The sequence below is a fragment of the Panicum virgatum genome, chromosome 4K (genome assembly GCF_016808335.1).
Source record: "Panicum virgatum strain AP13 chromosome 4K, P.virgatum_v5, whole genome shotgun sequence".
In the NCBI taxonomy this organism is placed as follows: Eukaryota; Viridiplantae; Streptophyta; class Magnoliopsida; order Poales; family Poaceae; genus Panicum; species Panicum virgatum.
The window spans coordinates 36,845,840-36,862,660 of NC_053139.1; the positions used below are offsets into that span (position 1 = coordinate 36,845,840).

Here is a 16,821-nt window from a genome sequence, read left to right on the forward strand (position 1 = left end):
GTAGTATTTTGGATTCGAAGCCACGCCTTAGAGGCAAGACATGATCGCATTACCACTGGGCTGCAACTTGTTTTCTCACTACAAAAAATCTGTTGATCCATGACGATTAAATTTCGTCACAGATCACTAAAAAACCGTCATAAAACAGTATCTATGACGATCTCAAATTGTGTCATGTAGTGAGCGTCACAGATTACACCTCGTGACGTTCTTTAAAATTTCGTCACAGATTGCTTAATCCATGACATTTTGAAATCGTCATAAAATATCTCTGGCCCCCAAAGTCCAACCCAAACACGTTTTCTATGACGAAAAAAAACATCACAAACAGTATAATTTTCGTCATGAATTTAATTATTATGTCACACATTGATGACATAGAAGATGACATGGTTGACTTGACGATGACGTGGATAGCAATGATGACATGTAAATTTACGTGGTCTATGACATGGCCGGTGACATGAAAAGTGGTGCTAACGTGGCGTCTGATGTGCACGATGACATTGCATTCACAGCCCATTTATTAGCAGGCCCATTTTAAAACGGGCCATTTTTCAGCCCATAAAAACTTCTGCCCATGAATTTGGCCCAATTTTCAGCCCTTTTATTAGAATTGTCATTTCAGACAAAAAAACATACTAAAATATTCAACCCATTTACTACAGCTTAAAATCAAATATATCTCATATTTACATTGAGAAGCACGTCAAAATAGCAAGTTACATGTTGTCATCTAGTATCAAAAGCAACACACCAGAAACAAAAATAGAAAAGGTTCCAGCCTTTGCCTCAAATTTCCAATCTCTTCACACCGCTTGTTCCTTGTTCCATTTCATCCTATCATGAAAAGAGCACATTGTTAAATAATTAATCAGAGGGCAATATCTGTGATGGAAAATACTGAAACTAGATGAATTTTTTAAGTATTTAGCAAGATAAGAAAATATGGGGACTTTGCTGGGCATAGATAACTCTGACACTAGAAGCACTTGAAGAAAAAAAATATTTGTACCATCTGTGCAAAGATGGAATGAATTCAGACAAATCATAGGCATATAGTGTTTTGTATGAAAGGTATGCACTAGTCAATGATTATAAAGCACCGGAGCTCAAGCAGAAAAAAAATCACACAAAGCTATCATATTAGTTCTAACTAGATGTGATATATCTGAACATGTTCAACAAGCAATGAGACAATAAGCAGTAGCTGCATACTTTTTTTCTATGTCAAAAACTAAGTACGGCTCGATAGGAAATATAGCCGCAGCAAACTTTAAGGTGTTGGAAAAATACCTTTGGCTTCGTTATATCACAAAAAATGAAATGACCAGAATAAAAAGAAATGTCCATAATGTGTCCAAGAAACTATAGTCATAACATGTAAGATGCAGCAACATCATCAAACTATGATAAAACAACTATGGAACCTGGCAAAATCATCTAACTAGCATATAGTTTTCACACTAAGAAAAAATAAATTATTTAGACGAATGGTTCAGTTCTAGGACTTCCAATAGTACACTGGGCATACAAAATTCATTGGGAAAAAAAGCAAAGGCACTATTAGAACTTTCCAAACTGTTAATGGTTGTCATGCTTAACATAGCAGCAGAGTTTTATCAGGAATAACAAATTCTTACAACAACAACAAGCTTTTTTTTCCCAAACAAGCTTTTTTTTCCCAAGCAAGTTCAAGGTTCAAGCTAGTCTCCAAGCGCTCCTATCCAAAGCTATCTCTTTAAAAATATTCCAATCCTTAAGATCTCTCTTAACCGACTCATCCCACGTCAGTTTAGGTCTACCTCTACCCCTCTTTACATTATCGACCCGCTCATGAACCCCATTACGCACCGGCGCCTCAGGAGGCCTTCGTTGGACATGTCCAAACCATCTCAGCCGATGCTGGGTAAGTTTCTCCTCAATTGGTGCCACCCCGACCCTGTCCCGAATAACAAATTCTTCATTTAATAAATAACAAAGATCATACATCAATGAAACAAGACCAAACATACTTTCATTTTTAGGTTTTTCACTCTACTGAATGTGTATCAGAAGAAAAAAAACAATCAGTTTACTTGCATCAAATTGGTTATCGGAATAAACAATAAATACGAGCTGCAAGAGACTATGTACATGCATGCTTTGCCTAGATAGCAGGTGAGACTATGTACATGCATGCTTTGCCTAGATAGCTGGTCAGTAAGTACATATTACTAGAGGTGTAACTTAGTTTGCGGATTTATGAAATAATAGGATGATAGTAAATTGTGAGCTTAACATTCAACATCAGCACATATGTGATAAGGACAAGAAAGGTTCAAATATTCAGAAACTTCTTACATCATCATGTATTGGCAAATGTATTAGTGAAGAGAACAAAAAGATTCAGTACAGTGGCGAATGAGCACTCATTCTCATAACTGAGTCCCAGCCTATCTGTATTGGGCACTAGATATAGTGAGTTATCACAAAGAGGTGCTTGCAGGTAAAAGATATTGCAACAACATTTCCAATACACCCTGCAGGGATCAGCTAAATAGCTAATGCATAATAATGTAGGAGCAAAGAAATACTTAACAGCAAGTCGTAGGAGAACATAAAATGGGGCTCAACATGCTGGTAGTTAACTGTCCTACAAACATGAGCAGCACATTCAGACAACGCAGAACATGGCTGAGCTCTTGACTTGAAATCATTAAAAAAGCCGACAGATGAAGACAGGTTATTAGATTCAAGGCGACATGCTATCCAATAAAAAAAACACAAGCTACTGGCAGTCTTGCACTAGACTAATGCAGATCTGAACAACAGGAAAATTGAAGCAACACCCCACATCCAGGGCTAATCACGTACTGCAGATCTGTCCAACAAGAAAAGTGCAGCCTAGAACAACTCGCAGTATGCGGCTATACAGATGTAATGGAGGAACAACTGCCTATCGCCCTCGGTCTCTTCGAATTACCTGCAGAGATTGGAGCCGATGCAGCTCCCAGCACCACAGCCCCTCCTCGTAGCGCATCTGCAATCCATGACAAAGAAAGCCAGCAGGGAGAGCGCCCACGACGCTGGACGCAGCGTGGCCCTCAACCGCTCCAGGACGTCCTGTGCCCGCCACTGCCGCAGCGCGGCGGCCACCACTCCGGTGCTCCTCCCCACGGCCGCGCGTCCAGGATGCTCCGCATGCAGCAGGCCACCTCGGTCCGCCTGGGCACGCGGGCCCCCCCGAAGGAGTGGAGCAAATGGATGAGCCCCCCGGTGGGGAGGCGGGGCGAGGAGTGGGCCCGAGTCCGCACCGGCCGCAGCCACTATACATTGTATATCTGCCGAGGCCGAGGCTTAGGAGCTCTCCCGGCATTCCTCCATCCGCCCAGACGACTGCCGCATTTGAGGGCTGTCGCGGACGCTACAAGGTCAAGCGAGACGGTGGCCGCGGCCCTGGACGAGCGAGAGGGAGCAGCGCGCAGATCTGAGGAGAAAGAGAGGGAGAAGTGTGGAGGTCGGAGGGTTAGCCACACGGTGACGAGGATGCGAGGGCAGAGTGGGGCGGCGGGCGCGGTGAGTGGATTCGGAGAGAAGTAGCGGCAATGGAGGTGGGAGGCGACGGATGGCGCGAGAGGCCGGCGGTCGAGGTGGGCGTGGGGGCGGCGGCGGGATGCTCCGGGATGCTGAGGGGCGGCAGGAGGATGCGAGGGAGGCTGACTTAGGGTTTGTTGGCCTATTTATATGACTACAAATTGATTCGAGTCGTTGGATTGGAAATGGACGGTCGGGAGAAGTTGGGTTTTGATAGAAGACGACTCTAGCTAGTGTTTCGGCCCATTTAATATTTTTTTTTATTTTTCCCATTTTATTGCACCATAGTGAAGTAAAATAATTAAATAATTATCTTTTATACACTAATATATTTTCTGAATATAATAGACTACATATAAATTGTCTTGTAGAAGTTTTGATAATTTTCAAACTTATTTATTATTTTCAACGGTTTAAATAAATTTCTACATGTTTATTGAAAGTAATTACAATTTGAACTATGTGTACCCAAAAAGAAATAAAAAAATGTAAAGAAATCATATTTAGGCTCATATGTTCCATTGTGTCCCTGTTCGGAGATGGATGAAAAATTCAATTGTATTCTAGGGATAATTCAAACTTCTTTCTTCGAATTACCATATAATAATTACAGTAATATCCAAATCTAGTAAAACATTCTATAAATTGATGCGACAACACATTTTTGGTCGTTTAGCTTCTCATAAAAAAATCAAGTAGTTCTAATAGTATGTCACTATACATTGTTCATAAATGGATATCTCTTTCACATAGTTTCATATATCTCAAGTCAAACTTTGAAATTTGAATACCTCATAACATGTTCGAACTTGTATGCACCTCAAATTTGGACACCACCTTATGTTGTCCATAACAATGAAAAATATCAAGTTACATTAGCAATTGTTATGCAAAAACATATTTTTCAATTCTCTATTTAATTGGAATAAAACATGTACTACGAAAACAATCTAGATATAGCAATTAACGTACAAACAAAAGCCACTAAATAAAAGATTCATATTTTAGAAATATTCGGATAAAAGAACCATCAAATTTGGAGTTCTTATGAGAAAGAAATACTAATTACAAAATTTAATCCCGGATCAAAAAGAAAAAGATGATTCAAACATCTGTTCTTCACTGTAGGGCCACGTTGCAAACCTTTATATAAATAATCTATTATTCAACATAACCACAAGCAAAGACTTGGCGCGTTGGTAGGGCACCTTGGGTCCTATAGCCATGCCCCGGTTTCGAATCCCTGCAAGCGCACGGTTTTTTTTTCTAACTTAAAGCACAAATATTAGTATATAAAGGCTTATACCAAGCCATTTCAAACATGAAGGTGTAGAACAGTGCTAAGTTGCGGCGGCCTGGTCTTGGAGATCTTGGTTCGAACGCGGATTCTTTCTTTTTTTTATTTTTTTTGGTGAGCATCTATTTACTTTTCTTATCACCAATTCTGCGGGAAATTTTTTTTCTTCCATCACACGCAAATAAAGCCAACTTAATTTTTTTCTTATTTCCTACCTTGCACAACACCCACGTTTTTTTAAGAAAAAAGAAGTAATGCATCTTATTTTCTTTAAAGTAAGCAATATATTTGTTTTGTCAAATTTGTGGTTGAGTATAGTATCAAATCTGTGATGATTTTAATTTTCAATCCATGACGGTTATTAAAGGTTCATCATAGAAGTTGGGCCCGAATTGGAGCCCAAATGAGCCATTTGCAAATCTATGACGAAAATTCTTAAATCGTCATAGATGTTGCCAGTTTATGACGCTTGATATAAACGTCACGAAAAAATCGTCATGGATTAAGAGATTTCTTGTAGTGTCTGTTGCTATTTGGTAACGCTAACTTATTATACTTTGCAACATGGTTCTACAATCTCCTCAAAAAAAAACATGGTTCTACAATATGCAATCCATCTTTTTCTTTTCTTTTCTTTCCAAAAGTAAATTTTGTAATTGGTATTACTCCCTCATCACAACTCCAAATTTGATGGTTCTTTTTTTTAAAGATTTTCTAGAATCGTGATATTTTATTTAGTAGCTTTGTTTTGTGTTTCTTGTACCATCGCGTCGTTGATTTTGACGAGTCCCTACGTACAATCAACCACTTTAGGATACCCACAGTCAGTTTGGCGATAAAACATCGACAGTCATGTATGGGAAAACTCCACGACATTTTGGCATCACAAACCTGCAGGCAAGCATGGTACCAGATCTAGAGAGTTGGCTTCAAGAACGTAATCTGCTAACTCAATTGATTCAACAACTTCTTCATGCTCAACAAAAGATGAAAGCGCAGGCTGACTTTCATCCTGAATGAGTGGTTCAAGTTGGAGACATGGTATATCTTAAACTCGAGCCCCATGTGCTCTTCGCAGCAGCAACAACCTATCTTTCCGTTTCTATGGGCCATTCGAAGTACTGCAACGTGTGGAAACTGTTGCCTACAAATTGGATTTGCCTGCTCATGCTCAAGTTCATGCCGTCGTGCATGTTTCTCAACTGAAGAAACATGTTCCACCTGCTGCCGAGGTTAGTGCAGACCTTCCATCAGTTTGTACTGATCCTGATGAACCTGATGAAGTGCTTCTACCCATGGCTGTTCTGGAGCGCGCCATGGTCTCCAAGGGGGGTGCTACGGCTGCCCATGTCAAGGTGCGTTGAGGTGATCTGCCACTTAGTATGGCAACCTGGGAAGACGAAGCTGATATGCATCGTGGACATCCGATGGACCAGCTTGGGGACAAGCTGTCTTACTCGCAGTGTGGGCATCGATGCTCAAAAAAAATTGACGGCATGGCAGGTAACTGGGCATCAACCTCCGGAGGCCGCAGTGTGGGCACATGGCTGCGGGACTTACATGTTCAATAAATAAAACCAATAACTGGTGCACACCTAGGTATTGTTTGGTTTTCCTAGTGCACACAAGCCGAAAAAAGAATCTTGCATGCATGGAGTACTAAATGAAGTCTATTTGTAAAATCTTTTTAGGGATAGATATAACTTTTCGCGACAAATCTAATGACAGTAATTAATCGATTATTGACTACAGTAATATTACAGTAATGATCCTCTAATCGCGCGATCAAAGGTCTCATTAGATTCTTCAGGGTTCATAACGCAGAGATTCTGAAGTTGGTTTTATAAATTGATTTTATTTAACACTGTAATTAGTGGTCAAAGTTTTCTAGCACTCACTAGCGCAGAGAACCAAACAAACAGGGCCCTAGACTCATGAGCATTGAAGGGCACAAAGACCAATATCCCGTACCTCAGCTGCAGTCACAAAGGCCGTGTTTAGATGTTTTGCAAAAAAAATTGCGACGGAGTTTTGCTAATTTGAAGTACTAAATGAAGTCTATTTATAAAACTTTTTACACAAATGAGTTGTAAATCGCAAGACGAATCTAATGATGCTAATTAATTCATGATTAATCAATAATTAGCGGATGGTTACTGTAGCATCCATGTTGCAAACCATGGATTAATTAGGCTCATTAGATTCGTCTCGCGATTTACAGCCCATCCATGCAAAAAGTTTGTAACTAGACTTCATTTAGTACTCCATATATGTGTCGAAACATTCGATGTGATGATTTTTTTTGTGTTTACGGGGTGGGAACTAGACAGGGCCAAAAATTGTTTATAAGTAACGAAGCATCGATTAAAGAACAATACCCGATGCCAGCATTTTTCATCCGAGCATCGCGTCCTGCAGTGTGTAATTCGAAGCCCCATTCTTCTCTTTCTAGGCTGTCCGCACCGCAGCTCGCTAAAGCAACCTGGACGGCAAATATACCGGTGGAATTCCCGCACCGCAACACGGTAAACGAACCCCTATCCTCCAGGTCGCTACAGTAGATCGGTAAACCTGGAGGTTCCGCCCGCGCCTGTATCCTCTCTCGAGGTGGGTCCGTGCCGGCTGCTGGCCCCATCCCGCAGAGGAGGCGGAACAGATTTGCAGATGACGATGGAGACGGGGCGGCGGCAGCTCCCTCCTGAAACCGAACAGTAAAAGGAAGTGGGCCCATGGCCCTGCCCTGATCCCGGCCGCTTTAGCGATCGGCGCGGAGGCTTTTTTTTCATTTTTATATTTAAAAAAAATAAAATTTTAAAATATATGCTGAATAGGGAAATTTCTAAAAATTGGTACTTGTCACCCCTCTAATAGGCGACAGGGTGCCTGTCGCCCATCCAGTTGGCGACAGGATCTAAATGTAAAAAAATAATATTTAGATTCTGGCGCCCAGGGCGTATTAAATAGTGAATTTGTAAAATTGATATAAAATCGTAGAAAAAACAGAAAAATACAAACTCAATTGTTCTGGATTCTATGAAACAAGATCTACAACTTTTGTTACATAAAGTTTTTTATTTGATCAATTTATCTTGCTCTATTTTAAATACTAGTTTAATGCACTTTTACTTAAATCTCAAGATCCATGCTTTGGATGCATGTCATCTTTGGCCAGAGTGTTGCATATGGTGAACATAGGCTTGTACAAAATTGGTAGGCCCAGAAAATATTTCTAGAATAAGTTTTTAAATTAGATCTTGCAATATGTCTAGTTTAAATGAGTTATTTATCCATGCTGCTATACTAAGTATTAGAAGCCATAACTTTTACAGTACCATTATTTTATTTCCTAAGTGCTATAAAAAAGTTTGGTAAATTTTAGATAAGCACAACTAGACCAAATGAATTATTTCATATTTTTCTAGGTACAAGAACTATTTTTCTTGATTTAGATACATTGATCAAATGAAAAACTTTATGTAACCAAAGTTGTGGATATTATTTCATAGAATCCAGAACAGTTGAGTTTGTATTTTTCCAATTTTTCTACGATTTTATATCGATTTTATAAGTTCATTTTTTTACATTTAGGTCCTGTCGACAACTGGATGGGCGAAAGCCCCTTGTCGTCCATTATGGGGGCGAAGACACCCATTTTTGAAAATTTTCCTATTCGGCATATATTTTTTTGAAATTTTGTTTTTTTAATATAAAAATGAAAAAAAGGCTCGGCGCGGTGTGGTGTGGATAGCCAAAACCGGGCATCGGTATTTTGGCACACTGCGGGTGGGGGGTGACAATGTTATGACTGACTACAGTATAGAGTCGGCCCGTCTGTTAGCCCATGTAACGGGTGTCAGCCGAGTGCGGCCTGTACTTAAGTATACCGCCTGAATTGGAATTGCTATCGAGGAACCAAGCTCGTGAAGACTCTACCTCATCTCTGCTATGCAGTCTATTTGAAAAAAGACATGTCTATTTCAGAGTTTCATTATTTGTTTTTCGAAACGTGCTTCCTTTTCTAGGTCCCGTGTTGCATCATCAGAAATGAGCATGATTGATAATACAACATTTTCCATCTTTGTTATATTTCTGACATCCTGGTTGATTGATAAGTGAGTGTGGTGAATGATAGATCTTTTTTAGCACCTGACCATCATTCTATCACTCATCACTATATTTTGTATATCATTTATGCATGCATCGAGAAGAAAGATTTGAAGTGATAGGTTTCTAGACAGTAGGGCCCTGAGCAGTTTTTTATCCTCAAGATCTAACTTCTTCATTGCTGTGGAATTAGTTGTTCTGATTTTGAAAGGTCCCCTCAGCACAAAGTTAATACCATTTCCTGGGAGAGGGTCATGCGACTGACCAGGATCGAGGGGGAAAAAGTCATGGAAGAAGCTTTGATGTGGAGGCCAGGAACCGCCAAATTAAAACATTAATTTAGCGTAATAGCTGTCATTTGAACACATCGGACGCATTAGCTTAACGGCTTAATTTGGCGATCCTTTCTCAACCCACAGCCCGATCGAAACAACACCGGTAGTCCCACACGAAGGTGGGCGCAGATGGTACAAGCACGGCATGAAACTTTAAAAATATAAACTCAAAGAAAAACGAAACAATAAGTTTTACAAACCGAGTTCAATTACATAGATAATTTACAAAACTTTACAATAGATGTGACTGAAGTTCGAAAATAAAAGATCCTACAAATACTTTAGCTCCCATCAGTTCTAATCCTACTCGACCGGTCGGACCGGTTCACCTAACCGGTCGGACCGGTCGGCTCCATGCTGCCGACTCCACCGGTCAGACCGGTCCCACGGACCGGTCAGACCGGTCTACGCAAAACAGAAAGGCTGCACACTCAGCCCACAAGTGCACAACCCGACAGCGCCCTAACCTAAGGGTCCCGCTCCTCGACCTGCCACCCCTCTGCGTCCCGGCGGATGAACTTGACACAACAGGGGAAGAAATCGACGTCCGGGTGTCCTGTAATAATAAGGGTGGCAACAAACCCTGAGTATTCTAATACTCAGCAAGGCTTACCTGACCAGTGGGTATAACTTAGCCCACATATCTAGACATGCACGGCATTTGGCTGGTGGTTATTTTGCAGAAATAACATCTAGAGGTGTATCCTTACTTTCAATATTTTATCCGCATATTTTATGTAGATAGACTCTTACTAATGTTTGCCTGTCTACACATGCATGTTGGAGCATCCAATTAAAGATTCAGGGTAGTATCCATTTTTATATCTCTAATATCCTATCTCATTCGCTACAAGGTGACAACGAGATCAAGGCCCTCATATCCACAAGACACGGCGAATCGATTCGATTTAACCTTGCAAGGTGGACCTAACCAACACGACACGTATTTGCCCCGTCGGACTATACATGCCAACCATTCCCCTCCCCGCCTCGAACTACAGAACCACCCCACCTTCATATAGTCAGCCGAGCTCAACGTGAGACCACCAAAAGTAAACATGTGCATCCCGTTTCTCCGCGACTACTCGACTCGCCTTACGGGGTGGTGATGCAGTTCTGTACTTTCGAAGCGAGGCAATACTAGGCTTACCGGTTTCGACTACCTCCTACTCCCGGCATGCGGTTAGTACAATTCAATCCCCGATCAGCACTGCCACAACGACCGGTCCTTAACCGACACGGACGGGGCTAGGACACCCAGGAACCCTGTCCTGCTGCCAAACCTAATACCATAATCCCCGCCCGGTCTCACATCTTCATAACCATTTCAATCCATTTCTCAAACACTGAAGCATAAAGATAATAATGTATCTCGCGAGTAACCGGCAATTACTCGGCTTCTAAAGTTTCCTGTGTCTCGCGAGTGGCACAAGGTCACCCAACTTCTACCGGACTTATTTAGCCTGGCATCGCTATCGACCTAGACATACTAGTAAAAACTCAAGGAAACCTAGGGATCATGCAGCTAGGGTTCCAATCAATTCCTATTACGTAATGCACAAGTAATAGATAAAACCTATTCATAGTGAATCATAATTTAAAAATAATAGGACATGCATCGGGGCTTGCCTTGCGTCTGCTGCACCACACTGGGGTTAGCCGGGCGTTGGGCCGACTCCCCGCGAACCTCCTCCGGCGGGGCTTGCCCCTGCGGCTCCTGTGGCTCCGCAACCACCTCGTATACGACCTCCTCTGCCGCGGCTGCTACACGTGTGCATATGCATATGACATGAGAATGCATGCATGATTTATAAAAATTACAAGTAATCGATACCCAATTAAATTTCCAACTAATTGTATCAACAACCACCTATTTACCCCTGCTCAGCCCAGCTATACCGGTCAGACCGGTCTCTAACACCGGTCAGACCGGTCCTACTCTCGCAGCAAGCTACCGGTCAGACCGGTCCATCCGACCGGTCCTACCCAGACCAGAACCTAGAATCCTGGGTGTGGCAAAAAATCGTCCGTCAACTGCAAACACCTCCTAGGATCTAGTTCAGGGGTTCATGTGGATGCTTTTGGCCAGAGAAAACCACCTAAAAACCTTCTAGAACAAAAGATCGATCCAAACTCCTAAATTACCTTGAATGAGTCTTTTTTTTCCACAAGAACTTGACTCCACCGCACAAATTCCATATAGGCTCTAGCCTAAGGTGCAAGCAAAGGTTCATGACCAAGGAAACTACCTAAATCCCCCTAGAGCAAGAGATCAATTCAAACCACAAGCTATTACCTTGGGTCCTTGCCTCAAGAGCTTGAAACCAAGGCACCCCGGGATGGAGCACGCGGGAAGGATGATTCTCCACCCAAATGAAGCTCCCTTGGGCCTTGGATCAATGGAGGATGAATGGATTTGGGTCCTAGGGTTTGGGGGAAGAAATGAGAGGAGAGGGAGAGAGAGCTCGGGCTTGAGCCGGCTCTGGTGAGGGGAGAGAGCGGTTGGGAGAGAGAGAGAGAGTGAGGTTTAAATGACGTGGGGCCCCAAAAACCACCAACTCGGGTTAGACCGGTCAGACCGGTCGCCCTTACCGGTCAGACCGGTCCGGGCCCGGCTGACAGGAAATGTTTTGGTTTGTGCTTTACCGTGTGAGTTTAAAACTAATCACTTTAATTGACTTAATTACCGAGGATTAATACCTGGGTGTTACCACCAACCTGCAACCTGTGTTGCTGTCCACTTTGTGGCGGGGACGGCCTCTCACCAACTTGTTATATTGGCATCTATCCTGCTTTTGAAGGCTTACTTTGAACAGTGAACAGTGCTCTATTCCACTAATGGAGATCCCAATTGGTTATCTGATTTTCTCATCCTGCTTCCATTGTTTTGTTTTAGTGTTTATTGTTTGTCCTTATTTTATCTGTCTGTCACTTGCTGTAGTCTCTGACTGGCACCAAGATCTCATCTTCCTCGCTTCTCTGGACGTGGCAGGATGTACTAAGGCTGTGTTTAGATCCCTGGAAAAGTGGGAGAAAAAGTCACATCGGATACTATAGCATTTTTTTGTTTGTTTGTGGTAAATATTGTCCTACCATGACCTAACTAGGTTCAAAAGATTCATCTCGCAACGTACATTAAAACTATGCAGTTAGTTTTTTTATTTACCTACATTTAGTACTCCATGCATGTGTCACTTGCTATATTTAATGTTTCGATGTGATGGAGATGTGATAGAAAATTTGGATTTTGGGGAGGTTTTCGGGCATCTAAACACACCCTAAGTTTAGGACTGATCAGTCATCATGCTTGTGATGATAACTTCCTTTTTCCATGTTCATCAAGTGCACGACTTAAGTCGTTTTCTCAGATATGTGCATGCATATCAGGAACCCTTTGGACCCTCCTTCATGCTTGGAAGAAGTAAAAATTCAGTTAACCTCTGTGATATTGATGCTTGTCTTCGTATATTCATATGTGAGTATGGCACTATGCCAGTTTATTCACTTGTCTGAAACTTCGCAATCATGCAGAAAAACAATTTTTTGGAATGCTTTTTTTTTGTTGGCAGGATTCATATTGAGCATGATGTGCAAAATCACAACATGTCCATCATCTTGACCATCAACAGTCTGAAGATTATAATCCTCGTCGTATGATGATTGAGACCACCACAAGATGATGGCCAGGCAATTCTTTTCTAGAAAAGTTAGTTGATAAGTAATGTAAGTCTTCAGAACTTTTTACATCAGACCTTAATTGTTTGATTAGATGGTAGAAAAACCCGGGCTTAATACCGATAACGTGAAACCCCGGCTCTCTTGGAGTGCTCTAATCTCAGCCATGATGTAGATGCCTGCAGGCCGACGAGCCAGCCGATTATCCCAAAAGCATAAGGTGATAAGAAACATGGAATTTCGCAGGTGATCCGGTGACGACAGCGGATGCCGATGGCAACACATGCAGGCGGAGCCGAAACCACCACCCGTTTTGCATGATTTGGTCCCGCCACACACGCGCTCGCGCTGGGTGGAGGGGCCTAGGGAGGGAGCCAAAGGTGGTGGAGCTATCAAAAGCAGCATCCACTGGGCGATCCATGGACAGAAAACTAATGGCTGCTTTGGCCTGCGTCCCTGTGAGGTTAGCACACAATGAGCTCATGGCAACACTTGTCCTGCGTAGGATATAGTGGAGGTCAGTTCACCCTATCATTGACGTGCTTGGGCCATTAGGGAGACGAGAGGGGATGGGTGATGTTCAGTTTGTGGCCGTGATCTCGACATGTCGATGCCCGGGAAACAGTAAACTACGTGTGTGCTGGATTTGTTTGAGATGCATGCTGAATTCTGCGGATTGAGATTCGGTGACATTTCCCGTGACATTGAGTCACTGACATATGGGACCCACGTGGGCCCAAAAGACGTGGCTTCCACACGTCAGTGACTCAATGTCACGGGGAATGTCACCGTGCAATATCACCGAATCTGCCGGGTTTGTTTTGCAGGTACGGCCGGATCGATATCTTTTGCGCCTGGATAGTAACGGGTGTCAGCCGAGTGCGGCTTGTACTTAAGGAGACCGCCTGAACTGGAATTGCTATCGAGGAACCGAGCTCGTGAACTATCAACTATCCCCAACTCTCTCTATTACTCGTGAACCCTTTGCTGTGCTCCCCAAATTCCAAATTCCCCTTGATTTACCATTCCTTCCCAAAAATCCGAGCAAGTTCATCACGTACCTCTGGTGCTCTGGTGACCTGGGAACCATGCAAACTGAATAATTTGAAGAACTCGAGCCGGACCGCAAGGAGACATCATATTCAAATTCAAGGGACACACTGACGTACACAGACTAAAACTCTCAATCTTTTGGCTTCAAGCCTTCAATCCTCTCTGACTTTCAAAATCTCTGCATTATCCACAGGACATCTGCAGGATCATCAAATTCAAGAAGAACAGAGGGTGCCTCGAGGAGGATAGGATCGATAGAACACAGAACATTTAACAAAACAAGTGCATTTTATTTGACATGACGTCTGTCACTTCAAATGACCAAGCAGCTAGCTACATTTTCCCCTCACTGACGATGTCACCGTAGGTCCTCTGAAGCTCGTCCACGAGCTTCCGCAACGCGACACGTGACGCTCCGCCGTCGCTCACCGCTGACCTCACCGTCTGTTGCGCCCACGCAGCCCTCGCCCGCATCTTCTTCCCGGCCTCGCCGTCGGCGTCCATCAGCTGCCTCACCTTCTCCTCGACCTCCGCCCTCCCGACGATGCCGGTCGCCGCCATGCCGCCGGCCTTGGTGCGGATCCTGACGCCGGCGCCGACGACGTCCGCGACGTGCCTCGCGTTCAGGTGCTGCTCGGCGATCATCGGCCACGCCAGGACGGGCTTCCCGGCGGCGAGGCTCTCCATCGCCGAGTTCCACCCGCAGTGGCTCACGAACCCTCCCACTGCCTCGTGGGCCAGGATGCTCCTCTGCGGGACCCACCCACGGACGATCCGGCAGTCGGGCGCCACGTCCACCGGCGGCGACCACGTTTCGGACCGGACGACCCAGAGGAAGCGGTGGCCGGACTGCGCCAGCCCGTGCGCTATCTCGTCGAGCTGCGCGTCGGTGATGTGGACTTGCGTGCCGAATGACACGTAGGCCACCGACCCCGGCTGCGCCGCCATCTCGTCGAGCCAGGCAAGACAGCCGTCGGGGTCTTCCTCCTCCACCTCGAGCTCCGACGTGTCGCCGGCAGCGAGGAGTAGCGGGCCCACGAGCCAGGCGCGAGCGCCGGGCTGGTAGAATGACTCGAGCGGCGCCACGTAGTCCTCGTCCAGCGCGGCGACGCTGTTGACCAGGACGCCCCAGCTGAGTACGTCCGACAAGCCGACGTCATCGATGAGGAACCGCGTCACGGGATCCTCTTGGTCGGCCAACTTGACCACAGGGTCGGGGACCTCGTCCGGCGTGACCACCACGTGTTCCGGCATGCCGGGCACGTGGAACGGGGCGCCGGCGGGTCCCACGCTGGCCGCCGTCGGGTTCATGATGAGCGCCTTGCAGATGGCCATGGAGAAGCAGGACATGCCGTGGAACACGACGCGGCGGACGCCGGCGTCGGCCGCGGCGGCGCGCGTGAACCCGAGGAAGAAGTCGGAGACGAGCGCGAGCGGCGGGGACGGGAGCGACGCGAGGAACCCCGCGAAGGCGTCCCGCAGGAGCGCCGTGGCGCGCAGGAACGCCGGGTACAGGGACGGGCAGGGGAGCGCGTCGGTGCACTCGACACCCGCCGGCAGCGGCGGCAGCGACGGGAACGGGAGCTCGACGAGGCGCACCGACGGGGGCAGGCGGGCGGCGGCGAACGCGCGGTTGGCCGGGGTGGTGAGCAGGGTGACGCGGAGGTCCCTGTGGTGCGCCGAGAGGGCCGCGGCGAATTGGAGTAGCGGGAGCGCGTGGCTTTTCGCCATGAAGGGGAAGATGACGACGTGGTCGCGGCCGGCCTCCGGCGTGCCGTTGGCAGCATGGTGGTGCGCTGCGGTGGCACCATTGGTGGCGGTCGTGGGCGCCATGGCGTTGTTGCTGCGGTTGGGTGCTGCAGAGTTGAAGTATCGCTGGGGTGATTTATACTGGAGTGTGTTTAGCTGGTGAACAAATTTGAGCTTTGGTATTGTAGTACATTTTGTTGTTACTTCACAAATAATATTCAATCATTAATTAATTAGGTTTAAAAGATTCATCTCGTACTAATCAGTTAGAGTGTGTAGTTGGTTATTTTCAACTATATTTAATGTTCCATGCATGTGTCCAAATATACAATGTGATGGGTACTGTAGGAATTTTTTTAGGAACTAAACAGATATATATATGTGGCCACTTTCAGCTGAATTCTAGCATTTCAATATGAAAATATTTGAGTGCTTTGCTCAACCGTACAAGGAGAATTTGCGACCGGCTAAGCGCTATTGACGGATGGCAGCGTCCCGGCATCAAAGAACGATTAAGAACTGCGAGTCCATGGTAGGCTAGGGTGTCATTTCGGTGCATGTAGTGATAATTAGTTAATGCTCTTGGCAACTAGGCGCTCTTGCTTTATTTGTCCTCCTACTAGAATCTCTTTATGCTTTATTTGTCCTCCTACTAGAATATCTTTAGATTTACTATTCATCTTTTTGCCATTAATACCAAATACGAGTATGTGGTTAGAAGGTGGTCAATGGAGGGGAATAAATTCATGAACATTTAATCTGATAAACTGGTCCCCTAAGAAGTATATATTCCACGGGTTAGAGAAGGGGGCCCGTCCTTTGCAGCATTGATTCTTCTTTCCGCTGAGAGTGGCCCTGGGCGTTCGGTTCTAATCGAACCGCTCGGTTCGGTTTCTCGGTTCTTCTAGAAATTCGGTTCCCAGGATTTAGGAACCGTTCGGTTCTTTTCAATGGTAGGAACCGATCAATTTCGATTTCGGATCCTTCGGTTTAGTTCCGGTTCTAACCAAGAGAACCGAAATTGATATAGCC

At 44.8% G+C, this 16,821-nt stretch overlaps 2 protein-coding genes and 1 long non-coding RNA gene across 5 annotated transcripts; 1 reads left to right on the top strand and 2 right to left on the bottom strand.

Annotated features, from left to right (window-relative positions):
* Positions 1–670: 670 nt before the first annotated feature.
* Positions 671–7,604, bottom strand: LOC120702181. The gene is made up of 4 exons (XM_039985923.1): positions 7,445–7,604; positions 2,966–3,308; positions 2,582–2,635; positions 671–840 (listed from the first exon to the last, which is right to left on the bottom strand). Exons 1-4 carry the CDS (start codon positions 7,602–7,604, stop codon positions 810–812), a joined length of 588 nt encoding a protein of 195 aa, XP_039841857.1. The 3' UTR covers positions 671–809.
* Positions 7,605–12,598: 4,994 nt separating this feature from the next.
* Positions 12,599–13,879, top strand: LOC120705202. Of its 3 annotated transcripts, XR_005687840.1 has the most exons (4): positions 12,599–12,787; positions 12,882–13,035; positions 13,234–13,450; positions 13,815–13,879. It is a non-coding gene; the product is annotated as an uncharacterized LOC120705202 (long non-coding RNA). The 3 variants fall into 3 exon arrangements; XR_005687838.1 differs by having other exon boundaries at positions 12,599–13,035; XR_005687839.1 differs by lacking the exon at positions 13,815–13,879 and having other exon boundaries at positions 12,599–13,035; positions 13,234–13,669.
* A 229-nt stretch (positions 13,880–14,108) lies between these two features.
* On the bottom strand, positions 14,109–15,981 carry LOC120703790 (UDP-glycosyltransferase 90A2-like). Its single transcript, XM_039987962.1, has one exon. The coding sequence runs from the start codon at positions 15,871–15,873 to the stop codon at positions 14,374–14,376; it is 1,500 nt and encodes a 499-aa protein (XP_039843896.1). The 5' UTR covers positions 15,874–15,981; the 3' UTR covers positions 14,109–14,373.
* Positions 15,982–16,821: the final 840 nt, after the last annotated feature.

What these genes read in the sequence shown, in the direction of transcription:
- LOC120702181 (XM_039985923.1), bottom strand. Translation starts at nt 7,604, where the DNA reads ATGGGCCCACTTCCTTTTACTGTTCGGTTTCAGGAGGGAGCTGCCGCC. An exon ending in GGCGCGGGCGGAACCTCCAG is followed by an intron (nt 3,309 to 7,444) that starts GTTTACCGATCT and finishes TACAATGTATAG; the next exon opens with TGGCTGCGGCCGGTGCGGAC. An exon ending in ATGTTCTCCTACGACTTGCT is followed by an intron (nt 841 to 2,581) that starts GTTAAGTATTTC and finishes TTTTCATGATAG; the next exon opens with GATGAAATGGAACAAGGAAC.
- LOC120703790 (XM_039987962.1), bottom strand. Translation starts at nt 15,873, where the DNA reads ATGGCGCCCACGACCGCCACCAATGGTGCCACCGCAGCGCACCACCAT.